The following is a 27542-nucleotide window of genomic DNA, read 5'->3' as shown; positions in this document are numbered from 1 at the left end:
ACTTTTCTCCCTTGGGGTTCTTGTGTCTTCAGTGGAATCAGTGGCTTTTGAGAAAGAGATGGGAACAGACAGACAGGAGAGAGATCGTCTCAGTCCAGGAGCAAACAACTTTCTGCCCAAACTGTTTGTACAAAGTCAAAAAACTGAAGTTGCCCAGCAGGTTAGTCATGTGACTAGCTGGTTTGACCATGTCCGTTTGTGTATTTGGCCATCTTAGCAGTCAACCTGGAATGCGAGCTACACCATCTTCAACGTCTGGTGATCAAAAGTCCATTGTGGGTTGAATGTCAGGGAATGGCTGCTTTGCCCTTCCAAACACCATCTGTTAATATGCAAATGTCTTTTCAAGTCATGGCTGATCTGTTCAATGAGTCCTCCCCTCACTCCAGCAACAGTTTAAAATCAATTTTCATGACAAAATTAATGTACCTCATTCTTGGCAAGTAGGGGCCTAGCATTACTATATATATACATATATATATATCCTGTGATTCTCTGATTCAACCTTTTTGATGCAAAACTTTACAGTTGAAAAATAAACTATTGGCAAAAAGGTTTTATGTTGAAAGCAGATTCCCTATAACTACATGGACGCATTCAGAAACAAGGTCACATACTTGGCTATTGTTTCTTCAAATGATTTTAATGCTGTGATTATTGTTACTAAGAGGGTTAAAGAAAAACTGGCTCAGAATTGTTTGGATTGGAGATGATTTCTTTTTAATGTTCCCACACTGCTCTACAGCAGTAAACGTTCCATTATAAAGCACAGTTTCTCACAAGCAGAACATTTGTGGACTTCACACATTGTCACTTTGTCAGAATCACCCAAAACTGTCCCAGCAAGGCTTTCAGATATGATGGGAATTTTTGCCAATGCAAGAAATTTAGACACATGGGAAAAGTCAATGGAAATAAACAGAATAAACCGGTTTTAAAACAAATATTCCGGAGGGTTGGGCAGTAGGGGTATAAATTTCATGTGTTAGAATTATCACCCACCAAATTGAGTGTAGCAAGTTTCTAGCTGATTATTGTAATAGCTGCTCGTACAGTGGAATATGCTCCAGTTAGTAACAATTTAATCCAAACGGCTTTTAGTGGTCGAATGCTGGTTGACTCATAACACACACAGATCTCTATTGCATTGCTCAATGCAAGCTATATATGTTGCTTTATAAGGAGTGTTATCCCAAAAATACACAATGTCTTATTCTGCTAAGGTGCGGCAATGACCCTTTAAGGGCACCAAGTCTAATCGTTAAGCAAACACAGGCTCAAATAAATTAAGTGTTTAATTGTTGATTGGTCAGAAAACTTTGCTGATTGGTACGTGCTTGTCAGTTTCACGCTGCAACTCAAAAATATCCAGCATTTTGACCTTGTGTAGCATTAGTAAGAAAGTGCAACATCTGGAGTATCATGCATGCATTGCTATATAATTCAAGCATAGCACTACAGGTCTTAACATGTTTCTTCAATTTTATTTATACTGTGCAAAATAATAAGCTTACAAACATTATGGACATGCAGGTGATCTTTTTAAAACATTCGAATCTCACTGCTTAATTTTATTTTATCTGTAAGACAACGCAAAATGTTGCACACGTATAATGTCTCGAGTCATGTGACCTGACGCAGGATTCAGCAGACATGAACGCTGGAGCTGCTAATCAACCGTGCCAAATGGGAAGTGCACAGCACTATCACAAACAATAATTCTAACACAGGCTGCAATCTTTTAATTGCAAAAATCAGGAGGGTTGCCAACACTGGACTCAATGGATTCTGGCCTTACAATTTGTAGCTGATCCAACCAATAGAGACATCTGCACCAGAATGTATTTTGTAGATGTTAGCTTATTAAAGTGCCCCTGTAGCATCATAACAAGTTTCTCCGCATCACTGTTGCAGATGCATTCTGATTGGCTCATCAGTTGGCACATCCATGTTGCCTTAACAAATTAAATCTTGGAAAAATTGCCTTTTTTCCAAAATATTGTATGAATGAATTATTTAAAAATCTGAGCAGAGAAATTAACACTTCTTCAATACATTTTTTTGCACCAAGAGAGGAATCTCATCTTACCCATTTTCTTTCTGGCTTAGTGTCTATAATAGTATTTTTACATCAAACTGGAGAGAGAAAATCACAGCTGTTGAAAGATACAGGGAATGAATTCAGAAATTTTATGCGAACTAAGTGAATTATAATACAACACTGATCAGTAAAAACAGATCATCTGGTCGTTCAGCTCAATGTTGTTTGTGGGACCTTGCTGTGTGCAAATTGGCTATGAAGAATTTGGAAATATCCTGAGTTCATGAAAAGCACCGAATAAATGCATGCTCTTTCTTTCTATTAACATTGCTGGACTTCCGGAACAAATAAACTTATATCTCACACGTTCCAACAGCAGAACAAGTCTTAACATTTTCCAGCAATTGTGCATACCAAGGCATGAAATCCTTTGTTCATAATTACAAGCCACTTGTTTACTCATGTAGTTTCCTTCCCACGGTAATCTTTTCAGAAATGGATACGTTTTAAGAGACAAAACACTATCTATTTATTAGATGAAATAACAGTGAGCAGGAATAGATTATAGGGATATACTGTTCCCTTTTTGATTTGAGGCTTGTACATACACTTACATAGTGGCCATCCTATCCAAGTAAATACCGGAGTTAGTTTAGAAGCACAGGGAATCTCAGAATGCGCTCGTTTTGATGACTGTCCATAATTTTACAGAAAATGGTTCTGTAAATATGAAAATATGAACATATTTCTGTCAAAGATACAAAAAACAATGGGCTGAATTTTAATTGTGCACTGTGGCACGTTTTGAACTCGGCGGCCTTCCGTCATGGAAGTGCCGCCGAAGAGCCCCCACGATGACATCATCGGGGCGGTCGCTGTGTCCCTGGCAACGGCGTCCGGCGCCACCGTGCAGGCACTGGTGTTATTTTTTAAAGGGCTTTAAGTCCTTAGATGAAGTTTTAATCTTTAAAGGCAAAGTAATTGGAATTTTTATTAAACAGATAATAAAGATACGGAGGCCCTTTCCCAACTCCCCTCCACCCCCCATGGTCATTTCAATGCCCGATATGACCAACACTTGCCTTTTTCCCTACCCGATCTTTCCCCTCCAACCTTCTAACATTTGCCCTTCAACCCCTTCCCACCACCCCCACATCCAATAAAAAGTTATTTCCCCGCTCCCCCATCCCTCCTGCCCTGAAAATTTAATTCCTCCCCCCTTCCCACCAGGTTCCCGCCTTGAAACTCCATACGGAGCTCCGAAGGCACATGAAGGACGAACGGCGGCCGTAAAATCGGCGTGGGATGGCTGCCGCCTGCAGGTAAGTTCATTTACATTTCTTTATTGTTAATTTGCATATTTAGATGAAGGGCCTGCCACCAGATATCGGGGGGGGGGGGGGGGGGGGGTGCTGCACTGTGGTCCCCCCGCTGCCGGTAATATGTGGCGGGCCCTTCTTGACGTCGTAGGTCGAGGCGGGCCTCTCCCCGCAGAATTTTACCGGCCCCCTCGCCGCGACCCACGGCATCGAGGACTGGTAAAATTCAGCCCAATAAAAGACAATAAGACATTAATTGTATCAAATTAAAATTTGGGTAAGCAATTATTCCTGCTTATAATCAGATCTGTTATCGAGTTTTGACCAGGTGATTTTACATGCATGAAATGTTAAGAATGGTTTGCTAAAAATGGCCTATCACATATTTAAATTTACAAACTTAATGAAAACCTCAAATAAAGCGTTACACTAATATTGATGTCTGATTAGTAGCTAAGTTAGGTTTTTCAAATACTCATGTACAAGATTAGTGGACTATGCCCTAAAAAGAAAAGAAAGACTTAGGTATATACTGCCTTTTACTGCAGTACTCCTCAGTACTGCACTGGGGTATCAGCCTTGATTTTTGTATTTGTCCAGATATTCTAATGAAATTGAGTCAATGATGTTATTTTTAAATATATTTAATAGATTTATATGCCTGTCCAACATCAAGTCACAGATGAATAACATTTTTGCCAATATAGGCAAGGCATCAACTTAACATTGCCGGAACTGAAGCCAACGTGTTTAGTTCTTGCAAAAATCTCTGTGCCCTAGTCTCTGATCCCATCTCTTTCTCTCTCTCTTCAGCTGCTCGCTCAAGCTAATCCTGATGGTCCAACTTTAGTTTTCTGTCTCCTACTTCCCAGTCACCACCAAAACTGCCGACTGCCATCACCACAACACCAACCACATTGGTCCCTATCTTACCCCCACTGTTGCTGAAAATCTCATCTCAGCCCTTGTCACCTCAAGTCTTCTCTATTTAATGCTCTCCTCACCAACCTCCCAAGTTCCCATCTTACATAACTACAACTTATCTAAAAGTTTGCAACCATATCCTCGTCTGCATTAAATCCCACTCTCCTATCAACAATGCCCTGTTCGCCAGACATCAAATTCAAAATCTTCTATGTTTTCTTCACAGATTAAACTCTTTAGTAAACAAGGCTTTTATTTTCAATTTTAGGCTATAGGGTTTTTAAATAAAAAATGAGACTGTTAACCACCTTAAATTAAAATCTACTTAAATCTAGGTTGAGTCTTCAGTGGAATGTAACATTAACAATCCAGCAACATCAACAATTCATCGAAAAAATTTAGATTTTGAAAACCACATGATTTCTTAATGCAACAAATTCATATACACTGGATTTTTTTAATAGACACAATAGATCAGTGTGGGTAGAATTAATACTGGGAAACATCTCATACGTCAACAAACATTGTAGCATATTGAGCTCAGCTATATTGTTTTAGGGATGGGGTTATATCTGTCCTCTAATGAACAGGAAACTATTGTTATTTCTTTCTCTCTATAGCTTCTTGACTGCAACATCTCTGAAATATGAAGGTAGACAAAAGGCCTGGTTTCATACGTCTACCATTGCCCTCTTTGACCAACTGTCAGAAGATGTGTTACACAGCACTGCACCCAATATTTCCTCTCCCTGCAGTAAAACACTATACCTCTGCTTTGTATAGCTCACTGGAGAAAGAATCAGACTAATATCCTCCCACCATATGGTGCTGTGAGTTATTACTTTAACTTGGAGAATTAATGCATTAACACACAGCACGACCATGCCACCAAGTCCTGATCTTTGCAATCAGAACCGTCTGAGAAAAATGACTGCATAAAATGATCTCATAAAAGACACATGTAGATGGTTTCAGTTGAAGCTAATATTTACCTGCAACTTTGCCAGAACACCTTTCTAAGCATCATGGCAAGAAATGCTGAATATCGATGTGAAATTAGGTTGTAAGCTACATTGTAGATCTTGTGATGAAATGTCAGGCCTCCATTGAGTTTAATTCTGGTCCTGAATTACATATTGTAAATCAACTATCAAATTAGCTGTTTCTACAGCTACTTGCAAAGCATTAAGTTTCACGGTGTAGGAGTCCAAGACTAATTGATCTGGGAAATATTCACTAGGTTTCTCAAGGGGCATTGCTGGGCTAACTATTGCTGTTCTATTACCTAGAACAGTCCAGTTCAGATTTTTTTGCGCTGTGTACAAACCACAAGCACATCTAGAAAAAATCTCCGACCAGTCAGTGTGCAGAGGCATTTTGGGCAAAACTGACCAACGATGGCCGTACTTAGTGTCAACGAAGTTCTCACCACCATCATGTTCCAGTGAAGAAGCAGTACGCTCCAGGGAGTGGCAGAAACTGTCAGCAACAATTCTGTACTCGGTTTGAGAGCAGCCCAGCTCTGCCAATTTATCATCAGTCACAGAGTGGCTCTGTGAAAAGAGTTCAGCTTAGAAAATGCTCCACAATATTCGATTAATTATGCCTGTGATACACAATAGTTGCAAAAATCATCTTCAAAATTTTTATTTCTACTGAAAATTAACTTGATTTCATCATACTCTAATCCAGTATATTGACTATCAAATAAATTATATTACTTGTTCTTGTATACGCTCACAACATCTACGGCAGCAAAACATCTATTCCACCAGTGTGCAAGATAAACCTCTAAATTTTCAGATTATGAAAATCTATGTGAAGATATTACTGCTAGCACTTTTTTATACTATGATTTTCTAAAATCAAAATCAAGGCGGGATTTAACTTAAACAATTTATACCAGTTTTCATCAAATTATATGCAAATGTGCATGAAAAAAACATATGACAAAAATAGCTCAAATGAAAAGAATCCAGCTTCAAATTTGTAAATATAGTTTTGAGCAATTCTGGTTAGCACTTTTATTATCTATAACTGCACAGAGTAATAATGAATTGGGTAAAATAATTGTGAAGAAATCTAATAAAAAGGTTGAGATGCTGTCCAACACTGTGAGGGAAGTTTGAATGTTTCATTGTCATTGGAACTATGAGGTCAAATTATTTCCTTTGCAATTGCTCCCCTTTGTTATTTTTGAATTGAGTTCATGTCTTTTTTTGTTCTTATTTTCCTTTATTTTTCCCTTGGTGGCAGGTGTCACAGAACATACTGAGAACCAGACTGTTCTATGCAGTTGATGTGCAATGATAAGCCACATTAAAGCATTAAAATTATGAGACAAGCAATTTTTCCATTACTTAATGTATATATGAAACGTGCACACACGCAATCGATCTCTCATGGGGAGTCAAGGCCCATTTTACTTTTTCAGATCAAGATTAGAGGGAGTAGTACAACGTTGGGAATGAGATGAAGACAGGAAGGGAAGAAAAAAGTATGATGTGGAGTGGGGGGTGGGGGGAGACTAATAGAGAGGGAGATGAGGTGAGAAAAAGAGAGGATGGAAGAGGATGGGGAGTAGGAGCAGAAGAGAGAGAGGGCAGTAGGCGGCAGTAGAAGGGAGGAACAGAGTAGGAAAGATTGGAAGTAGGAGATGTGTGAAAGGAGAAGGGAACAAGAACATGGGGGAGGGTGGGACAGGAATGGAAGGAGAAAAAAGGGAAGGGAACAGAGGGCAAGAGGGAATGGGAGTGAGGGGCACAGGAAGGGTTGTTATTCAATAGGAGTGGGCAGGGTGCCAAATACTATGACTTAGTGTAGGCTATCACACAGTATTAGGTGCTGCTCAATTGTCCCATAATGTTACTTTTTCAGCACTCCCTACTGATGCAGTACCTTTGGATCCTGTGGTCTTTTATTGTTTTTAATATATTATTGATATATTAGTCAATTTAGCATGGTGTTGCACATTGGAAGTCAACATCAAATGTAGTACTAGGTGACACAGAGGGCAGGGCAGACAAGCATATTTCAGTACAAATTTTAAAGCAATACATTCTGTTCGGACATTTTAAGTTATACTTCGATTTCATATTATTTTTAGCTAAGCAACAAAATTTATAATCATTTGGGTAATTGAGCAGTAACGTTCCATGGAGCACAGGGCTCTTCCATAGTACCGGTTGAATAGCTGGGAACTGCAAAGTTGAGGTGCTGTAGTGCCATCATTGATGGGAGGGCATAATTACAAGGTGACAAGTTTATATAAACAGATTCCATTCCAAGCATGGACATAGGAATTACAATGGAGAAAAATTGACACAGTAAATGGATATAGGTATACCATCTTTATCAGTGTTTTTTTTCATTCATCAAGTATTTCATTTTGTATCTTCTGAGAGGGGACCAAAACTATTCCTTATTGCAAGTTTTCAAACATATAAATAAAACTTCTATGGACCAGCATTAACTGAAGAATAGTTATTTTTGAAGATCTGTCAAATAAAGCACAAACCTTATGCCCAACATAAGTAGCTAGATGACTTTCAGTACAGCCTCCTCCTAGTACAGCCAAAGGTTCTTTGAGTGCGAGTCGCATCACACATTCTGCAGATTGACAGACAATCTGCAACATACAAGTAAATAAACTTAGCAAAGAATGCATGCAAATTTTATGTAAAAAAATTCTGACATAACTATCCTTTACATTATCACCTCAATCAAATGAGCATGTTTGAAGGAATAGATAATTTATCTTACACTTGCAGGGAACAATTCGAACACTATTTTCAAGTAAACATTTTCTATCCTCCAGGAGGACTATAAATCCATGGGAAAAAATAAAGTACACTAGATGCACACTTTGAAAACAAATATTTCTGTGGAACAAGAAGAAGTCACTTTGAACTGAGTGCTGCAACCTGCTTCAATTGTCATTTCTTTCTGATTTTATAATCAAAAAATCATCAATCTAACATTAGTTAGGCTTAAAGGGAGCTTCACATTTAAAAGAAATTTAATTTCAATTACTTAATTAAGTCTTCTTTAAACTGTGTGCTGTCATGTTGCAAAGAAACATTATACAAATTATGTCATCCCTTTTCAGTTCTTTGGAATCCAATGAATTAAGTTTCATAATTTTCAAGACATTAGATGTAGGGAAAACAAAAAACAAAGCTTACAAAAACTGTTGGATCAAAAAAAAATTCCCAGTTGTTCTTAGCTATGTGCTGCAGTGCATGAAATAGTGTACTTTTTCACTGGAAGGAAGAAACTGATTTTCCTTTTTGCAATGCATTCTAGGAAAATTTCACCATTATAATTAGCACATTGTAGCTTTGCTATAAAGCTTTGTAAATACATTTATTTCATATATAAACACAAAAAATTAGATCGTTTACAAACCAAAATTCTCCACAAGGTTTTACAATGCAGCTATAGAGTGTAATCCAGCCACAACAGTCTCATCCGTCCCAGAGTGCACTTCATAAAGGAGCAACGTTGCATGTTTTCCTTATAGTGAAACAATGCAGTTTATTTTTGTGTCTCTCTGGAACACAGAGCAAATGAGCAAGAATATTTGGGAAAGAAATTTGCTTGTGCGTGAACTGTAAAAACAATTCTTTAAAAATAGTTTTCAAGATTCTTTAATATTAAATCTCTCTGCAGCTTTCCAAGATATAACTTCAAGTTTCCTTTGAGAATGAAATCCCTAACAGTGTTCCCTGAATTAGTTGGCAGGTTATTCCACAAGTTCGTAATGTTGCATGAGAAAACCTTTCTTCTGAATTGGTAAATGTTTCATAATGTAAAAGCAACTATCTTATCCTGCAATCCTGATTAAATTAAACAAAACTGCTAGCTTGCACTTCATCTGCTCTTCTTTAAAGAAAACTCCTAGTTCTTTTGCCTTGTGAAGAGAATAATCTTTGTTCTCTTATTTTGCCTTCATAGTTCAATGATCCAAAATATCATTGTATCCTCCTTCTCCTTTCTAATAGATCAATGCTTCTTTGGAGGTCTAGTTACCGACACTGAATACAATAACCTAAGCACCGTCTTCTCAGCATATTATACAGAGCTAAACAAACTTCCTTGGAATTGTACCCCATAATGATAGCAATGCAGCTTGACACTCACATTGCAGATACTTTTTAAAGTAACAGTCTGCAAGGAATTCCAATTTCTTTTACTCTTCCGACATCATGAAAGTTATTACCACCCAATTTGTAATTGAAGTTTTTTTCTGCCTATATCCAAGTCTTTGTGATAATGAATGTTAAATACCATTTTCTTCTTATTAGACCATGTAATGAGTGCTTCTGGATCCCTTTAAATATCTGACTCTACTAAGCATTCTACCATCCCACACTTTTCTGGGCCGTCAGCAAATTTAGACATTCTGCTTCTAATCCTCTAATCTAGCTCATTTGTAGTCTGTGAAAAGTAGAGATCTAATGACCGGTCTGTGCATTGTCCACTAGACATCACCAAGCTCAAATAATTTGCGTTAATAATTAGCTTGAGTTTCTTGTTGTCTAACCAGTTTTTCATCCACTAATTATATAATATTACTTGTTCCTTTGACATGTGAACTATTGCAAGCCTCACAGGACGACAAGTAATATCTAAAGAAAATGTGGGTTTTATTATACTTTAACAGGAACATATATATGTATGTATAAACAGTTACTGCATGAGCCACATCTAAACACATCTCACTCTGTCGGGCCACACCCACAACTAACTGGTCATATGTGACATGTCGTCATGTCCTCTGGTGATTTTCCCTTGCCATTTTTAAGGTGGTCCGCTCTTAAGGTGGTCCCTTCTTAAGGTTGTCCCACAACATCTCCCTTTTTTCCAAAGATAAAAACATATGTACAATATATAATGATGTTGCGGTTCAGACTAACTGGATTAAAACAAAATATTATTTACAAGTTAGTAAGTTTAACACTTTTTAAAATGTAGAGGAGGTTTGCTTATTCATGCTGATCTTGTTATCGTACACCTCTTCCCAGGGCTGAACTCCTCTTTACGACTCCTCTGAGATTCCGGTGACTCGAAACTCTGGTTAGCATGTTCTTCCTCTGTGCTCATAGCCTCTATACATTCATCTTCAGACTTTGTCTTTGAACGAGTCCGTAATGCCACAGCGTTGTCACATGTAGTGTTGTCATGCAGCTCTCTGAGTTGACTATAGTTCCATCTGAGAATCGCACCATTGGGTGTCTGGACCTCGTACGAACTGGGCAGGTTGCATATCTTCGCAATCTCTGCAGGATACCAAGTTTCCGACACATGATTAAGGACTCTGACCTTCTAGCAATCGAGCTAATTCTGGCCCTGCTTGCCTGTCGTACGATGCCTTCATCTTTCCTTGTTTAGAAAGCTTAGAAAAATGATGACTGGCAACATCACCAATCAACGGCAATCCCTCTAGCCTCCGGGTACTTGCTGCAAGTACTGAAGTCTGAGGAGAGACTCCCTGTCATATCGCCTTTTCATGTCAAGATTCCATTCTTTGTGTCATCCTTTACATGGACTGACCCGATACACGTGAACTGATTATTTCCTCCCATCTTCAGTGCATTACTGAATTCAGGTATTGTGACAATTCATAGACCGCGGCGTACTGGAAATCTTGTGACAGTTGGTCCAGTTGTGCCTACAATATAAAACATTTGTGGTAGCCAGTTAGAGCTCCCATAACTGCACTGTAAGGTTATTGTTAGAATGCACTTGATTGGAGAACGATTGTAGGCAGTCAGCCTGGCTGTGGTGAGTCATACAATAGATTCCCATTTCTTTAAGTACATATCCTTCAGAATAGGGATGGGCAGAATATTTGCACTTGCTCTGATGTCGATTTTTACTCTGAACTTATACTCTTCTGCAGACATATAATCCCAAACATAGCGAATGCCTCAGATTGCATGATAGCATTGACATGCTGATCCAAATTAACTATGTCAAATGCTTATCGCTGTTCGTATGAGAGCATTCTTTACCTATGCCCTCCTGACAAACTGTTGCCCTGTTGACCTGTTGTACTTGCTTGGGCTTTTGTTGTAATTTGGCATACCTTTTGTCGCGTTTGCCATCCTGCCTTGCAGACATTCTCTCTGCATGTGATCTGCCAGCACTCCTGTGTGCAGTATCTGAGCTCGGCCTTCTGCACTGCCTTGCCCAATATCATCACATGTCAAGCTTTGCACTAGTCCTGGTACGTCAGACAACGTGAATTGGGTGAGTCATGCCACAATTTTCACAAGGTTCAGCAGACTTCTGAGCCTTGATTACCATATCAATTGTAGTAGCCACCCCCGACGCCTGTAACTGTTCATGCTCAGACATGATGGCTTCAAATTTCCTTCCATCATTAAGTAGTGCATATATGATGTGTCCCTTCTTCTTTTCCAGCAGGTCTTTTTGAAAGTCCTCTATTGGAGTAGACACGATTACTAGCTCCATAACCTATTCTGACAATTCAATATCTGCAAAGTCCAGAAAGACACATCCATGGCTCACTCAGGAAGCTAAGGAGAGTATTAGACTAAAAGAAGGCTTACAATGTTGCAAAAAATAGTAGCAAGTCTGAGGATTGGGAGTGTTTTAGAAAACAGCAAAGGGCCACCAATAAGTTGATAAAAAGGGAAAAAATAGAATGAGTAAACTAGCCAGCAATATAAAAACAGATTTTAAGAGCTTTTATAAGTACATAAAAAGGAAGAGAGTAGCTAAAGTAGACATTGGTCCCTTAGAGGCAGAGATAGGAGAAATCACCATGGGGAATGAGGAAATGGCAGAGGAAATGAACAAATATTTTGTGTCTGTCTTCACAGTAGAAGACACAAGTTCCATACTAAAAATAGGCAGTAATCTAGGGGCTAAAAAGAATGAGGAAATTAAGGGTATTGACATCAGTGGAGAAAAAGTATTGGAGAAACTTGAGGGACTAAAATCTGACAAGTCCCGGGACCAGATGGCCTACATCCGAGGGTTCTAAAAGAGATAGCTGCAGAGATAGTGGATGCGCTGACATTCCTTAGATTCAGGAATGGTCCTGTCAGATTGGAAGTTGGCAAATGTTACGCCATTTTCAACAAAGAAGGCACAGAGGAAACTCTCAACCCTTTTAATGAAATGTGCTTTTCTCAAATCGCATTTCATTCCACTGGGTGTGGAGGTGTCATGCTAGGCCCCCACCTGCCAAGAATGAGGCACATTAATTTTATCATGAACATTGATTTTAAACTGTTACAGGAGTTAAGAAAGGACTTGTTAAAAGATCAGCCCTGGCTGGAAAATACATTTGCATATTAACAGACAGTGTTTGGAAGGACAAAGCAGCCATTCCCTGACATTCAACCCACAATGGACTTTTGATCACCAGACGTTGAACATAGGAGAGCTCACATTCCAGACTGACTGCTAAGATGGCCGAATACACAAACAGACATGGTCAAACCAGCTAGTCACATGACTAACCTGCTGGGCAACTTCAGTTTTTTGAATTTGTACTAACAGTTTGGGAAAAAAAAGCAGAATGCTCCTGGACTGAGAAGATCTCTCCTGGCTGGCTCGCCACAGCCTCTCCTGTCTGTCTGCTCCCATCTCTTTCTCACAAGCCTCTAAATCCACTGAAGACACATGAACCCCAAGAGAGAAAAGTCTCCTCCAGCGAACATGGTATAAGAAGAATACTGGGCCCCAACGAAAAGCAAGATCAACCTACAATCAAGGAATCTACAGTGAGCTTGAAGAAAAGTAACAACAACTCTTCAAATATTGCCTCAACTTTTCCACTTTATTTTTCTTCTGCTCTTTTCTGTCTATTTGCATGTGTGTATTGCATATGCATGCTAGCGTGGGCGCGTCGTGTATCTGTAGGTGTTAACTGAATTAGAGTTTAAGTTGAATAAATTTCAACTTTTCTTCTGTAAACCTAAGAAAGCCTTATAACTGGAAAGCGGTGAACAAGGATTGACCAAGGGGGAGCTAAAAAAAAACGGTGTGTTTAATATTAAAACCCTGTTACGGTAAGACCCGGTGAAGGCTGAATGGGACCCCTAGACACCTTTCTCACCTGGTCGTAACAAATGTATCCAAGTTTGCTGATGATACAAGGCTCGGTGGAAAGGTAAGCTGCGGGGTGGAAGTAGAGCGGCTCCAAAGAGATATATACAGGTTAAGTGAGTGGGCAACAAGATGGAAAATGGAGTATAATATAGGTTAAGTGTGAAGCTGTTCACTTTGGTCATAAAAATAGAAAAGCAGAATATTTTTTAAAAGATGTGAAACTGGTAAGTGATGATGTTCAGAGAGACTTGAGGGTACTTGTACAAGGAACGCACAAAGTTAACATGTAGGTGCAGCAGGCTATTAAGAAGACAAATGGCATGTTGGCCTTTATTGCCAGGGGGCTGGAGTACAGGAATAAAGAAGGCAGTGCAGCGAAGATTTACTAAATTGGTCCCTGGGATGAAGGGGTTGTCTTATGATAAGAGTCTGAGTAAACTGGGCCTATATTCTCTGGGGTTTAGTAGAATGAGAGGCGATCTAATTGAGACATACAAAATTCTGACAGGGCTTGATAGGGTAGAAGCTAAGAGATTGTTCCCACTGGTCAGGGAATCTAGAACACGGGGACACAGTCTCAGGATACAGGGTCAATCATTCAGGACTTCACTTAAAGGGTTGTGAATTCTTACTTTTGTTAGGACTCTTTATCAAATGGCTTTTGAAAATCAAGGAGCTTAATTTCACAGGATGCCACAGACTCTAAAGAAGCCAAATAGGTCTGTGAGAGACATAACATAAAGCCTTGCAAGAAACTACAGACCTGAGTAATTACCTCATTTTTCAGAACCCTTATTGTGAATTTTGGAACCCTATTAAATAACCTCCAATAGGAGAATTAAAAGTTAATATCGTTATAATATCTACTCCAAGAGAAACTGCCATGATCTACCAATCTTTGTCAAATTGTAGATGTTTTATAATCAGGCTAAATTTGCCCTTCTCCAAACCCCTCACCGCTACTAACAAATACAGTTTAGAAGTCAAAATTCTTTTTACTATATACAGTAAGACTTTTTTTTCATAGTTAACAATCCACAAGTTAAATCACCAGAATGATGACTCTCAATTGGGATTTTTTTTTAAATTCATTCATGGGATGTGGGTGTCACTGGCTATGCCAGCATTTATTGCCCATCCCTAATTGCCCTTGAGAAGGTGGTGGTGAGCTGCCTTCTTGAACCGCTGCAGTCCATGTGAGGTAGGTACACCAACAGTGCTGTTAGGAAGGGAGTTCCAGAATTTTGACCCAGCTGCAGTGAAGAAACGGCGATATAGTTCCAAGTCAGGATGGTGTGTGACTTGGACGGGAACTTGCAGGTGGTGATGTTCCCATGCATCTGCATATGCATTTGACCATTTTTATTAGTGAGTCACCCACTAGGCAAACCGTAAGAATTTATCTCCTTCAGTTACAAGCTGGTGGATGCAGGATGGAAAAGAATATTAGTCTCTTCTAAGAGAGAGGAAATCTATCATTTGCTAAATTAATTCTTTAATCTTGCTTCTTTAGTATAGCTCATGCAATACCCACTCTCCCATGTGGCAAAGAGTGATCTGCTTTGAAGTGCATGCTTTGCTACGTCTGTTCAGCCAAAAGGTGTCAAAGTGATAGAGAACTTGAAGAATTTGGCAGTCAATCTATTGATTCCCAGTAGCCCCCTCCTTTAGATGCTTGGATGATTTTTTTATGGGACAAGAAAGCGAATGACTGGAACACTGTAGGCCTGGCAGCCTTGCTTGAACTCATTGCTTCAGTAATGTCCTGGAATTCTTCCCATTAATGGTTTTCTGAACCTTGTTGAAATCTTTGCCTGAATCCACATATTTTAAAGTTGGGATTCAGAATAATACATTTGATGTACCATTCATGACTTTAAAACACAGAAGGTATCTTCCAGCATATTACACAAATTTACAATTTAGGATTTGTCACAAAACCAATTTTAAATGTAAAAGTATTAACCAAAGTACTCAACCATTAAACTTTACTAAACATTGACCCACAAGCTGAAACAGATACATCAACACACTGAGTTTTCGTTCACTTACTGACAAGAGCAGCATGGAACTAACTGAGGTGACAGTGGGTGAAAAGTAACAGAGAGAGGATCATCCAGCAGTGCTACAGAAATTGTACATGGAAAAGAATAACAAATCTAATTTTCAATGGCAATGCTTTATGCTGCTTAAAATGATCACTATATGAAAAGTGCAACATTGGCCTAGATGCCCTATCTGGAATTAATAAAAAAGACTTGAATTTATATAGTGTCTTTCATGACCACTGGATGCCCCAAAGCACTTTGCAGCCAATGAAGTACAAATGAAATCTTGACATTTTTCTTCCTGCAGGGTTTTGATGCTATTGATTCCAATTTCCCTACTCTTTTGTGTATAATCTTGTGTCATTTATTACTACTGTTTTGGACAAATTGTGGGCACAGCCTCAATAGTTTGTTTCTTTACACAATTAAGAAAATGGAAACACATCAACAAAGCTGGAATTTTCAGCTTCAATTAATTTGTGGTTCTGATTCACTTACCATTTACAAGTTTGTACTAGATGCAATGGATATTGACTGGCAGGTAATGAAAAATCACTGCATATAGACCAAGATATCCAGCACCCACCAGGAAACCAACACAACTCTGGCATGGAATCATGTAGCCTACCTTCAGCTCATTCACTCCAGCTTCACTTCGATTGCATATTAACAAACTACACACAGGCTTGTTCTCATTTGGGACCAGATGCAGGAATCGCTTGAGACCAAACTTCACAACACACAGATTCTTAACGTTACCATAGCAGCCAGGGGAAATGGGATGATAATATGAACCAATGGACTGTGCACCTAGTAAATTTAAAATGCCAAAAATTACAAAATTGCAGACCTTACAAAGAAATGGAAAAATCCACAAACTGAAAATTAACAATAATCCACACTAATTAACATGTCAGATTATGCAGTACATCAACATAATCACTGAGCAAAACATTAACTAAAGGAACATGGAAAGCTATCGCAAATGCTCAATGATAGACTTTGATGGTCAAACAGGTGGAGAATAAATGAGCAATTTGCCAGAGCAAGTGTGCTATTAAATTAATTCTTCATTAAAAAGATCAAATGATCTCAGTCTTATTGATATCATCCAAACATAGAAACTCACAGCACAGAAGGAGTTCTTTTGGCTCATCATGCCTGTGCCAGCATTTTGAAAGAGCTATCCAATTAGTTCCTCTTTATACGATTAGTTTAGCAGAGCTTATTCAGAAAAAAAAGGATGAAAGGTAAAAATATTTGGAATGTTTATTGCAGAAAACCTTTTGAAGTGTTGTAATTTGATCAACACTATTTCATATTCACCCCTAAACAAAACTAGGCAAAATTAAGTTTATGAAAATAAGGGGGCAGAATTTCTGCAGGGCTTCTCCTGACTGTCTGTCATAATTTCAGTGAAATTATGGGAGAAATCCCAGAGAAATGGCATGAACTGCACTACGGTGGATGATCAGGAGAATTTTACTGAAATACCAGGCAATAATTTTCTAACATTTTATTTTACCACATAAGACATACAGCTTCAGTACAGATGTGATAAGGCTAGAAAGATGAAGTTCTATTTTTCTTAAAATATTGTCTGAAATATATATTAATTAATTTGGAAAAGAAAAATTGTACCATTATAGGATCTAGTCTGCTGAGTTTGTGCCTCAGTGCTCACATGCGTAGCATCTCATTTTCCCTCATCTGCAGAGGTGAGGTCAGCTTTCACACGTATGCTACTTATTATTTAGCATATGCAGACTTGGCATATACTTCCAGTCATTTTAGACCATGATCATCACCAGCATGCAAAGTGTATAGGCCACTAGATTGGTTAGTAGACATGATTTCTATTTGTCTGCAAGGTTATTTGGTGTCATCATGGATGCCCCATGGTAAAGATTTGAGGCAATTTTGGTTAGCACTGCTAATATCCCCTTCATTGGCTTTATGTCCATTTTTTGATTATGCTTCTGTGAAGCAACGTGGTACATTTTACTACTTTAGAGGACCTCTAAAAATGTAACTGGTTATTGTTGTTGCCCAAATATTGCACCCTACATTTGTTTATTGTTGTTGTACTTTGTGAATACATTAATTATCCAGTTATTCAAAATGCTGCACCAAAACTGAAGTGGTTGTTTATGCAACATATTTTGATTTTTTTTGAAGAGTTATTTTTAAATTTGATCTTTAGTAGATCCATACAAAAACCATGCCACATGAATGCGTATACGGTTTATTAATATATTGCAAAGGACACCATTTTTGTGTTTATGTGGACAACTGATGGCACCATTGTATTTGATGTTTCTTTAGTCCAGGTCACAGGAGACTGACATACACGTGCCAGCTACATGTAATTTGCTACATTCCTTTCTCTGATGGCAGAACCACTGCTTTGGGCAGATGATCTGGCCCAGAATGGAAAACTGGAATTACTGGTGTAATTCTGTGTTCTACTATTTCCACGACACTATCAATGTCATACTAAGCTCAGTTTAACTAAACAGTCTATCTACGTTTTGTTGAAATCAGTAAAACCTGTGTTAATACAAACCAATAATTAAGGGTGAAACTGATGGGGTTGATCGGCTGAACATGGCATTTCTCTTTTGAAGGACTGTATTTTCTATGTGAGAAAGTGTCAACTATTGCCAGCCAAAATAGTCTTCTTCATAGAACACTTTACAATATACAGTATCTGATAGTCTGGTTTCCTGTATTAATTCAATAAGGTAGCCAAAAATAGAGTTGATTACAAAAGGTTGCAAAAGTATACCAATGGCATATTAATCTGAAAAGATGATTTGAAATATTTTAAGGCATTTGAAGTCAGCAATCTGCACTTGACTTCACAATAAAGATACCAAATTGTTTTACAGACAGATGTACAGAACAGTTTTAAAGAATATTATTTTGATGGCTTTTCAGAACAACCAGCCTTTGCCTGCCATATTATTGCATTGGAAAAACATTGCAAAAAAGTCGATCGAGTGCTGAATTGCAAAAGTACTGTTTTTAAAATTTATACAATACCCATGAGTCTATACCAATACTCATTTCCTATGTCAATAACAAAACCACAGAATCTGAATTTGCAAAAATAATGTAGAAGTAACAAGCAATACGCAGACCACTTAATTTGCATTCGCTTGTGAGAAAGACCTGAAGAACTCATTCGCACATGCAACATCTGTAAATTACAGTGCCCAGCCTTTCACACGCTCTAAATAAAAAGGTACAGTAAAGTGCCAACCCATTATTAGACTCCAAATAATCATTCAGTAACAGAAGCTTGTTTCATGGACTACTCCAGTAAAACTTACTAGTGCAACTATGGCATGAATGACTTAAGCTGAAAAATACAACTTTCAAACATGCTCCCTACTTGCCAAAAAATGCTGTGGTTTCATTAACTCTGCTCAGCATTTCCTGAAAAAGTCAGGTAGCAGTGTTCCTTCAATCTTGAATAAAAACACTTCATTTAAAATTTAAGTCATAAAACTACATTAGTACAAAATATTACATCTAACTAGGGTACTGTATGCAGAAAAGAATTCAATGTTGCAATGGAATCTTTGGATTTTCATAAACTGCAAGTGCAACTTTAGTCTTTGAATTCTCTCAGAATAAGTGGACTAAATTATTTACATCTGATGATTTTATGGGGCAATGGGTTAGCACATTCCTACATCATATTTAGGGCTCGGGACTGAATCCACTCGATACTGATTCCAGCTCTAAGGGTTTTCTGGAAATGGATTTCAACCCAGTCGTTATTGGGTATGGGCACACAGCACAAAGCACTCGGATTCAAACAGATTCCTTCTCTTGATTGATGTCCAGCGACCCTCATTGGAAGTTACTTGTGCATGGAAACCGGTTAAGAACAGGATCAAGTTCAGCTATGATACCATCACTGTAGAACAGTTAACTGACACTCATTGTCCAGGCTTCTACAGAAGTATAACCAATTGGAGAAAACTGGAACTTATGGAACATCTAGTCATTGATGATGTACTCACAAAAGATCACTAGGAACTGATTTTCACCAGGCATCAGTCTTTCACTCTAATGATATATCAGTACCAAAAAAAAGCATATCTAACATTCACAAGTTTTTATGTTGGTTTCATATATTCCACAAAGAAATTCCAAAGAACCTTTTCTAGACTGTAACAGCTTGAATTACTCAGAATTTTTGGATTGATTTTTTATTGTAACTGCACTTGCAATAACTTTAATATCTGTGAACAGAATTGGATTTTGATAAATTTCCTTTTGAAGATATTGGTCTAGAATTTCTTAAAAACTTGCAGTGAAACAAGGATGTAAGTATGGCATAGTGCCCATTTTAAGCGCAAAAGATGAAGGAAATTTGGGCATCAGAATTTTTTTTTGCTAACCCTTTTCCTCCATCTTAATTTCTGGCAAATTTCTCTGCTGCTCATTAACTGTCCCCATGCAAAAGAGCAGCTCATGTGAATATCCTGAATTTTGCTAGTTGTCTGCAGGTGCAGATTTAAGCAAAACAATTTATGCAAGTAGGGACCCCACAGTTTACAGTGTTTATTTACTTTTTCCTTACGGAGGCCTACATCTTTGAATTCCTTTTTATAGAATCAAATGCTAATTAAAATTGAAATGCTTTCCCAATGCACATAAATGATGGCTTGATGGCTTCAAATATTAATTTTCATGAAGAGGTTCTTAAAGAAGGAATGTAGCATAAATTCTGCACTTTCCTCAGATTCCGGTGGTTTACGCTGATTTCCACTTGCTTACGCCAGTCTTTATATTATGGCATAATACGATCGGCAGTACATTTCGGTGCAGGTGCCAATTGATGTAGAAACTGGCATATCTTTCGAACCAGAAGATTCTGACCAATTGTTGCCACAAAAATAGAAACATGTGACAAGAGAAAGTAAAGGGTAGAGGCAAAAGGAAGCTTCTCAGATTACAAAGATATGGTGAGGTGTTCTACGAGAATCAGTCTTGGTTGCTCTTATTCATACATATAAATAATGAGAAATTAGGAATTGGGGAGATATCAAAATTTGTTGATGGCTGCCAATTGTGAAAGACTTCAGGAGGGCACTAAATAGGCTACTGATGAGCACCAAGGTGGCACCTGAACTGTACAAAAATGTGAAGAAATTTGTTTTGAAAGTAATAGGAAAAAAGGTTATATCTTAAATGGCAAACATTTAAATTGAGTAGAGGGGCAGTGCAACTTTGGTATGCAAATACACAGATTACTCAAGATGGCAATGAAAGTAGAAAAAGCCATAAAATGGCAAACAGAAACCTTGATTTTGTAAAGGTATAGGGCTGGATGTTACGTTGGGCGGATGGGAGCTGGCCACCGACGTAAAAGTTGATGGCGAACCCACTTCCGCCTAGCCTGGGGATCCGTCCTACATTTTACTGGTCCCCAAGCTTTCATTGTTCCGAGGCAGGACTTCCACCGGTTTGAGGGATGTCCCGTCTCATTGAGCTGCTGGCCAATCAGTGGGCCAGCAGCTCTTAGTCCCAGCAGTGCCACTGGGAGTGGTGGCCACTGCTGGGTCTACAGCCCAGCCCACGGCAGATGAAGATGTGGAGCCGGGATTTCAGCTGAGTTTTGGTTGCCTTGCCGGAGGTAATTGGTCGGGCCCCGGCGAGGCAAGGGTGGTCATTTGGGGGGGGAGGTGGAGGGGGGCGTGTTGGGTCCTGGGGGTGGTTGGGGAAGTGGGGACAACCCTCAATCGGGCACCCTGTGCCTGATTTTCAGGGCCCACCCCTGGGGCGCGGAGAGGCCGCCAGCTTTTACCTGGTGGCCTTTCCCGGCTCCAGGCCACCCCCGCTTGTCATGCATAAAATCCGCGTGGAGGCAGGCGAAGGCCCTTAAGTGGCAATTAATTGGCAACTTAAGGGCCTTGATTGGCCTGGGGCGGGTCGCCCATTTATCGCCTCCCCCCCGCCCTACATAAAGTGGGGCAGAGGCAGGAACGGGTCAGGAAGGCCTCCCGGAGCTTCCCACTCCATTTTATGCCAACCACCACTAGCATACCCCCACCCCCCACCACCAGCCACCACCATCTGGCTCGTTGGAGTGGTGTAAAATTCCGGCCATAGAATAAAAAAGATGAAAGTATTGCCCAAGACCTTAGCTGAGCTGAGGTGGAGTATGCTGCACAGTTCTGGGCAGCCCATTGGAAATGGTGCATGAGAAATTTAAGGGGTGACCTGATAAAGGTCCTCAAAATTAGTGGGGTTATAAGGTAAACTGTGATGAGTTGTTTCCAGACTGTCAAAGGTCCAAATTTAAGTGTAGCACTGAGGGACCACTGCATCATTGGAGGTGCAATCTTTCAGATGAGACAAACTGAGGCCCCATCTGCCTGTCCTGGTGCACTAAAAAGATCCTGCAACACCTAAACAAACAGTGGGGACTTCTTCCAGTGTCCATGCCAACATTTATCTCCAGCCAAAACCAGCTATTGGAATGCTGCAGTATAATTTTCACTAATATGTTTCATTTATATTGTATTGAATTGAAAATCTCACTTTCTGCATCCATTGTCATCTCCTGATCAGGTGTAGTTAAGGCCAGACTATCTAGACTGTGTAAGTAATGTACTTTAACCTCAACTATATTTTCAATTTCATGCTCCAGTGCCACAATTTATTCATATTTTATTGGAGGAACACATTTCTCCCACGCACTATACAAGTAATGTGTTCTAAACAATGTTTAAGAACATTTCACCTTTATTATTATGGATTAAATTAGAAATTTATTCTTCCACTAATGAGTTTGTTGCAAAAAAGCATTCTGAAGTCAACACTCACTGCAGCCGAGAGCAGCATGTAGCACTGAATAACACTATGAAAAAATTATTATCCCACTCATTTGGCTTGTTCAAACAAATTTTGTTTGGGTGGTGGGCAGCACAGTGGTGCAGTGGTTAGCACCGCAGCCTCACAGCTCCAGGGACCTGGGTTCAATTCTGGGTACTGCCTGTGCGGAGTTTGCAAGTTCTCCCTGTGACCGTGTGGGTTTTTGCCGGGCCAAAGACTTACAGGTGATAGGTAAATTGGCCATTGTAAATTGCCCCTAGTGTAGGTAGGTGGTAGGGAATATGGGATTACTGTAGGGTTAGTATAAATGGGTGGTTGTTGGTTGGCACAGACTCGGTGGGCCGAAGGGCCTGTTTCAGTGCTGTATCTCTAAATTTGTGAAATGCAGTCTTTCTCTATCTGATATCTATGGCCAATGATTTACATTTGAAGTCATCTGCTGTTGTGTCGAACCTGATCATGTGTTCAGATGGCATCGACAAAGGGGAGCATGTAGAAGACCATGGGACTACGAATGGATCCTTGGGAGATCCAGCCTTGGATTAATGCTGAACTCTGACTATTCAAGCCTATAATTTGTTTCCAACCATTATTTTAATAAATATTTATATTAAATCTGTAGTCATTGCACAAAAAGTTATCTAAATGACGCATGTTTTAAGATATTTTAGCTATTTATAAACTGAAACCCATTCTATTTAAAAGTACCATCTATATTGGACTTAATGCTTGGCAACGAACCAGGCCAGGTGGCAGATCCATAGGTGGGAGAGCATTTCGGTGATAGTGATCACAACTCTCTGACCTTTACTATAGTCATGGAGAGGGACAGGAGCAGAAGGAATGGGAAAATATTTAATTGGGGGAGGGGGAATTACAATGCTATTAGGCAGTAACTGGGGAGCATAAATTGGGAACAGATGTCCTCAGGGAAATGCATGACAGAAATGTGGAGGTTGTTTAGGGAGCACTTGCTGCGACTGCTGGACAGGTTTGTCCCGATGAGGCAGGGAAGGGATGGTAGGGTGAAGGAACCTTGGATGACAAGAGATGTGGAACAGCTAGTCAAGAGGAAGAAGGAAGCTTACTTAAGGTTGAGGAAGCAAGGATCAGACAGGGCTCTAGGGGGTTACAAGGTAGCCAGGAAGGAACTGAAGAATGGACTTAGGAGAGCTAGAAGGGGACATGAAAAAGTCTTGGCCGGTAGGATTAAGGAAAATCCCAAGGCGTTCTACACTTATGTGAGGAACAAGAGGATGGCCAGAGTGAGGGTAGGGCCGATCAGGGATAGTGGAGGGAACTTGCGCCTGGAGTCGGAGGAGGTAGGGGAGGTCCTAAATGAATACTTTGCTTCAGTATTCACTAGTGAGAGGGACCTGGTCGTTTGTGAGGACAGCGTGGAACAGGCTGATATGCTCGAACAGGTTGAGGTTAAGAGGGAGGATGTGCTGGAAATTTTGAATGATATGAGGACAGATAAGTCCCCGGGGCCAGACGGGATATACCCAAGGATATTATGGGAAGCGAGGGAAGAGATTGCTGCGCCTTTGGCGATGATCTTTGCGTCTTCACTGTCCATTGGAGTAGTACCAGATGATTGGAGGGTGGCAAATGTTGTTCCCTTGTTCAAGAAAGGGAATAGGGATAACCCTGGGAATTACAGACCAGTCAGTCTTACGTCGGTAGTGGGCAAATTATTGGAGAGGATTCTGAGAGTCAGGATTTATGATTATTTGGAAAAGCATGGTTTGATTAGAGACAGTCAGCATGGCTTTGTGAGGGGCAGGTCATGCCTCACAAGCTTTATTGAATTCTTTGAAGATGTTACAAAACACATTGATGAAGGAAGAGCAGTAGATGTGGTGTATATGGATTTTAGCAAGGCGTTTGATAAGGTTCCCCATGGTAGGCTCATTCAGAAAGTAAGGAGGCATGGGAGTCAGGGAAAGTTGGCTGTCTGGATACAAAATTGGCTGGCCCATAGAAGTCAGAGGGTGGTAGTAGATGGAAAGTATTCAGCATGGAGCTCGGTGACCAGTGGTGTTCCACAAGGATCTGTTCTGGGACCTCTGCTCTTTGTGATTTTTGTAAATGACTTGGATGAGGAAGTGGAAGGCTGGGTTAGCAAGTTTGCCAATGACACGAAGGTTGCTGGAGTTGTGGATAGTGTGGAAGGCTGTTGTAGGTTGCAATGGGACATTGACAGGATGCAGAGCTGGGCTGAGAAGTGGCAGATGGAGTTCAATCTGGAAAAGTGTGAAGTGATTCATTTTGGAAGGTCGAATTTGAATGCGGAATCCAGACAGCCAACTTTCCCTGACTCCCATGCCTCCTTACTTTCTGAATGAGCCTACCATGGGGAACCTTATCAAACGCCTTGCTAAAATCCATATACACCACATCTACTGCTCTTCCTTCATCAATGTGTTTTGTAACATCTTCAAAGAATTCAATAAAGCTTGTGAGGCATGACCTGCCCCTCACAAAGCCATGCTGACTGTCTCTAATCAAACCATGCTTTTCCAAATAATCATAAATCCTGTCTCTCAGAATCCTCTCCAATAATTTGCCCACTACCGACGTAAGACTGACTGGTCTATAATTCCCAGGGTTATCCCTATTCCCTTAAAGACAGGATTCTTGGTAGTGTGGAGGAACAGAGGGATCTTGTCCATAGATCGCTCAAAGTTGCCACCCAAGTTGATAGGGTTGTTAAGAAGGCGTATGGTGTGTTGGCTTTCATTAACAGGGGGATTGAGTTTAAGAGCCGCGAGGTTATGCTGCAGCTCTATAAGGCCCTGGTTCGACCACACTTGGAATATTGTGTTCAGTTCTGGTCGCCTCATTATAGGAAGGATGTGGAAGCTTTAGAGAGGGTGCAGAGGAGATTTACCAGGATGCTGCCTGCACTGGAGGGCATGTCCTACGAAGAAAGATTGAGGGAGCTGGGGCTTTTCTCATTGGAGCGAAGAAGGATGAGAGGTGACTTGATAGAGGGGTACAAGATGATGAGAGGCATAGATAGAGTGGATAGACAGACACTTTTTCCCAGGGTGGAAAGGACTGTCACCAGGGGGCATAATTTTAAGGTGATTGGAGGAAGGTTTCGGGGAGATGTCAGAGGTAGGTTCTTTACACAGAGAGTGGTGGGTGCGTGGAATGCGCTGCCAGCGGTGGTAGTAGAAGCAGATACATTAGGGGCAGTTAAGCGACTCTTGGATAGGTACATGGATGATAGTAGAATGAAGGGTAGGTAGTTAGTTTGATCTTAGAGTAGGTTAAAGGTTCGGCACAACATCGTGGGCCGAACGGCCTGTACTGTGCTGCACTGTTCTATGTTCTTAATTGCACCATATTTGAGACTTATCCAAATCAGCAATTTGCATTGAAAGTAGCAGTGCTTGTTAGAATAAAACATTCACATTTCCGTATTGGAAGCTGCTAGTTCTTTTCATATTTTAACCACTAATTTGTATTTCATATATATTCATATTTTTCAACTACTTAGATCCTCCATTCTGCACTATTCCTCAATGAAGTTTGCAGGTGGACGACCTGCTCCCAAGTCTCTCCCTACGCTGGTTACTGGATGCTAGGAGATGTGAAGGATGAATAAGTGCGATTAGCTCTCTATTTTTCTTGCCAGTATGGGTGACACTGAGAATTAATCATGTAGGAAACTGTGGGGGCAAATTTGATGACTATTATCCTGTGGCAAGGCACTAGCAGAAATTTCAAAAAATATATACAGAAAGCAGCACAAAATGCTGAAAAGACTGAAGGATTCAGTCCTTAGTTGGTTTTGCTATTATACTTTTATCTTGCAAAATGGTGCTTTTTGCTGGCTTATTTGCAAACTAGGTGCAGATATTAATTGCTGCTGGATAGAATGGGAAACTAAACTGCAAGTAATTAATTTGATGGCCAATCGAATATTCTGTTATATTAACAAAGGGGATTGCTTTTGGATCACATAATTAAGAGTTATATGATTAGGTTAGTGACACCATACTCATGGTTTTAAGAAATTCTTACTACGTATAACTGATGCAAAGCATAGATTATTTACGAGGTATAAAATACATGACTACTCCCAGCCCCCTCCCAGCAATAAGGAGCAACAGGGAGTTAAACAAAAAACACAAACAATTGGCCTGTATATGAAGAACACTTCATACATTTTCACCCTCAAAGAATGAATCTGTAAACAAACATCAAATATTATCTCACTATCAGAGACACAAGCATAAATGTTCATCATCAGTGAATAACATACGGACCTGTTAATTGAATCAAAGGCTCCATGAGGTTAAGTCCAAGTCTATCTTCCACCATCACTTGTTGCTCCTGCAGATACTGTTTTAGAATTGGATGGATCACTTTCTGGCACACCACAAGGTGAACTTGGTCACAAACTAGCTGTTTTCCCACGTTTAGCAGCTGTACAATTGATTCATCTTCTGGACAGAAATCTGATGCTACCTCCCAGTTTCCATTCCCGCTGTCAACAACATCTCCTGACATAGAGACACTGAATACAGCAATCTTAATGCAACCAGAAGTCAACTTTGTGATATCAATTGGTGTTGAATGAGATGCAAATATTTCTATAAGGATTCCAGAAAGCACACAGGAGTCATTAACACTTTGTCCCTCAATGGGAACAATCAGCATCTTTCCCAAGGATACGTTATCTCCAATCACAGATGGAATTGTATTAAAGAATGCCTTTAACACCAAGGAACTGATGTAGTCAGCTTCTTTTGTAGTCAACATACAAGTAGGTTTATTTATCACTGTACGAACGAGTGAAAGCAAAGTCTTGCTGTTACTAAAATCTATTTGTATTCTGCAGCTACATTCCTCAGAAGTTAGATAGTCAATGCAAATATTCAGAAGGTGCTTATGGATTTTGACAATGCGACTGCTTGGTATAGTAAGTCGTTTTGCACTTTCAGCCAAATTACAGCAGAGAATTGCTGTAAACAGTCCAGAATCATTAAATCGAGAAACATGATTCAATACGGAAGCTATTAGCAGATTTATCACAGGATGGAACACAGAAAGATTACGCAAAAGCACAGAAGACTGTGATGTGGTTAAAACGTAACCTCCCACAGCATTGTGAATTAGTTTTAGTCTACCAAATGGGCCATAACAGGACTCCACAATTCCTCTGAAAGTGGAAAGAGCCTGACAAAGTACATCACAATTTAAATGTCCAGAGCTGCATAAAGATGATATTTTAGGTACAATGCTGGACATCAT

General features: G+C 39.7%; 1 protein-coding gene across 4 annotated transcripts in view; it reads right to left on the bottom strand.

Annotated features, from left to right (window-relative positions):
• mkks (MKKS centrosomal shuttling protein) overlaps nt 1-27542 on the bottom strand; it is a 51336-nt gene extending 23794 nt beyond the window's left edge. Inside the window, exons 1-5 of one of the 4 annotated variants that reach the window (XM_068044330.1) lie at nt 26555-27542; nt 16048-16229; nt 12781-13023; nt 7802-7912; nt 3989-5837 (exon numbers count right to left, since the gene is read on the bottom strand). In XM_068044330.1, the coding sequence (XP_067900431.1) occupies nt 5397-5837; nt 7802-7912; nt 12781-13023; nt 16048-16229; nt 26555-27542 (1965 nt within the window). In that variant the 3' untranslated portion in view covers nt 3989-5396. Of the gene's footprint in view, nt 1-3988; nt 5891-7801; nt 7913-12780; nt 13024-16047; nt 16230-26554 lie in introns of those variants that run through there. The other 3 variants (XM_068044333.1, XM_068044331.1, XM_068044332.1) reach the window with 3 other exon arrangements.

This window comes from Heterodontus francisci, chromosome 13, assembly GCF_036365525.1.
Source record: "Heterodontus francisci isolate sHetFra1 chromosome 13, sHetFra1.hap1, whole genome shotgun sequence".
NCBI lineage: Eukaryota > Metazoa > Chordata > Chondrichthyes > Heterodontiformes > Heterodontidae > Heterodontus > Heterodontus francisci.
Note: the sequence above shows the minus strand (reverse complement) of the source record. Positions and strands in the feature narration are given on the sequence as shown.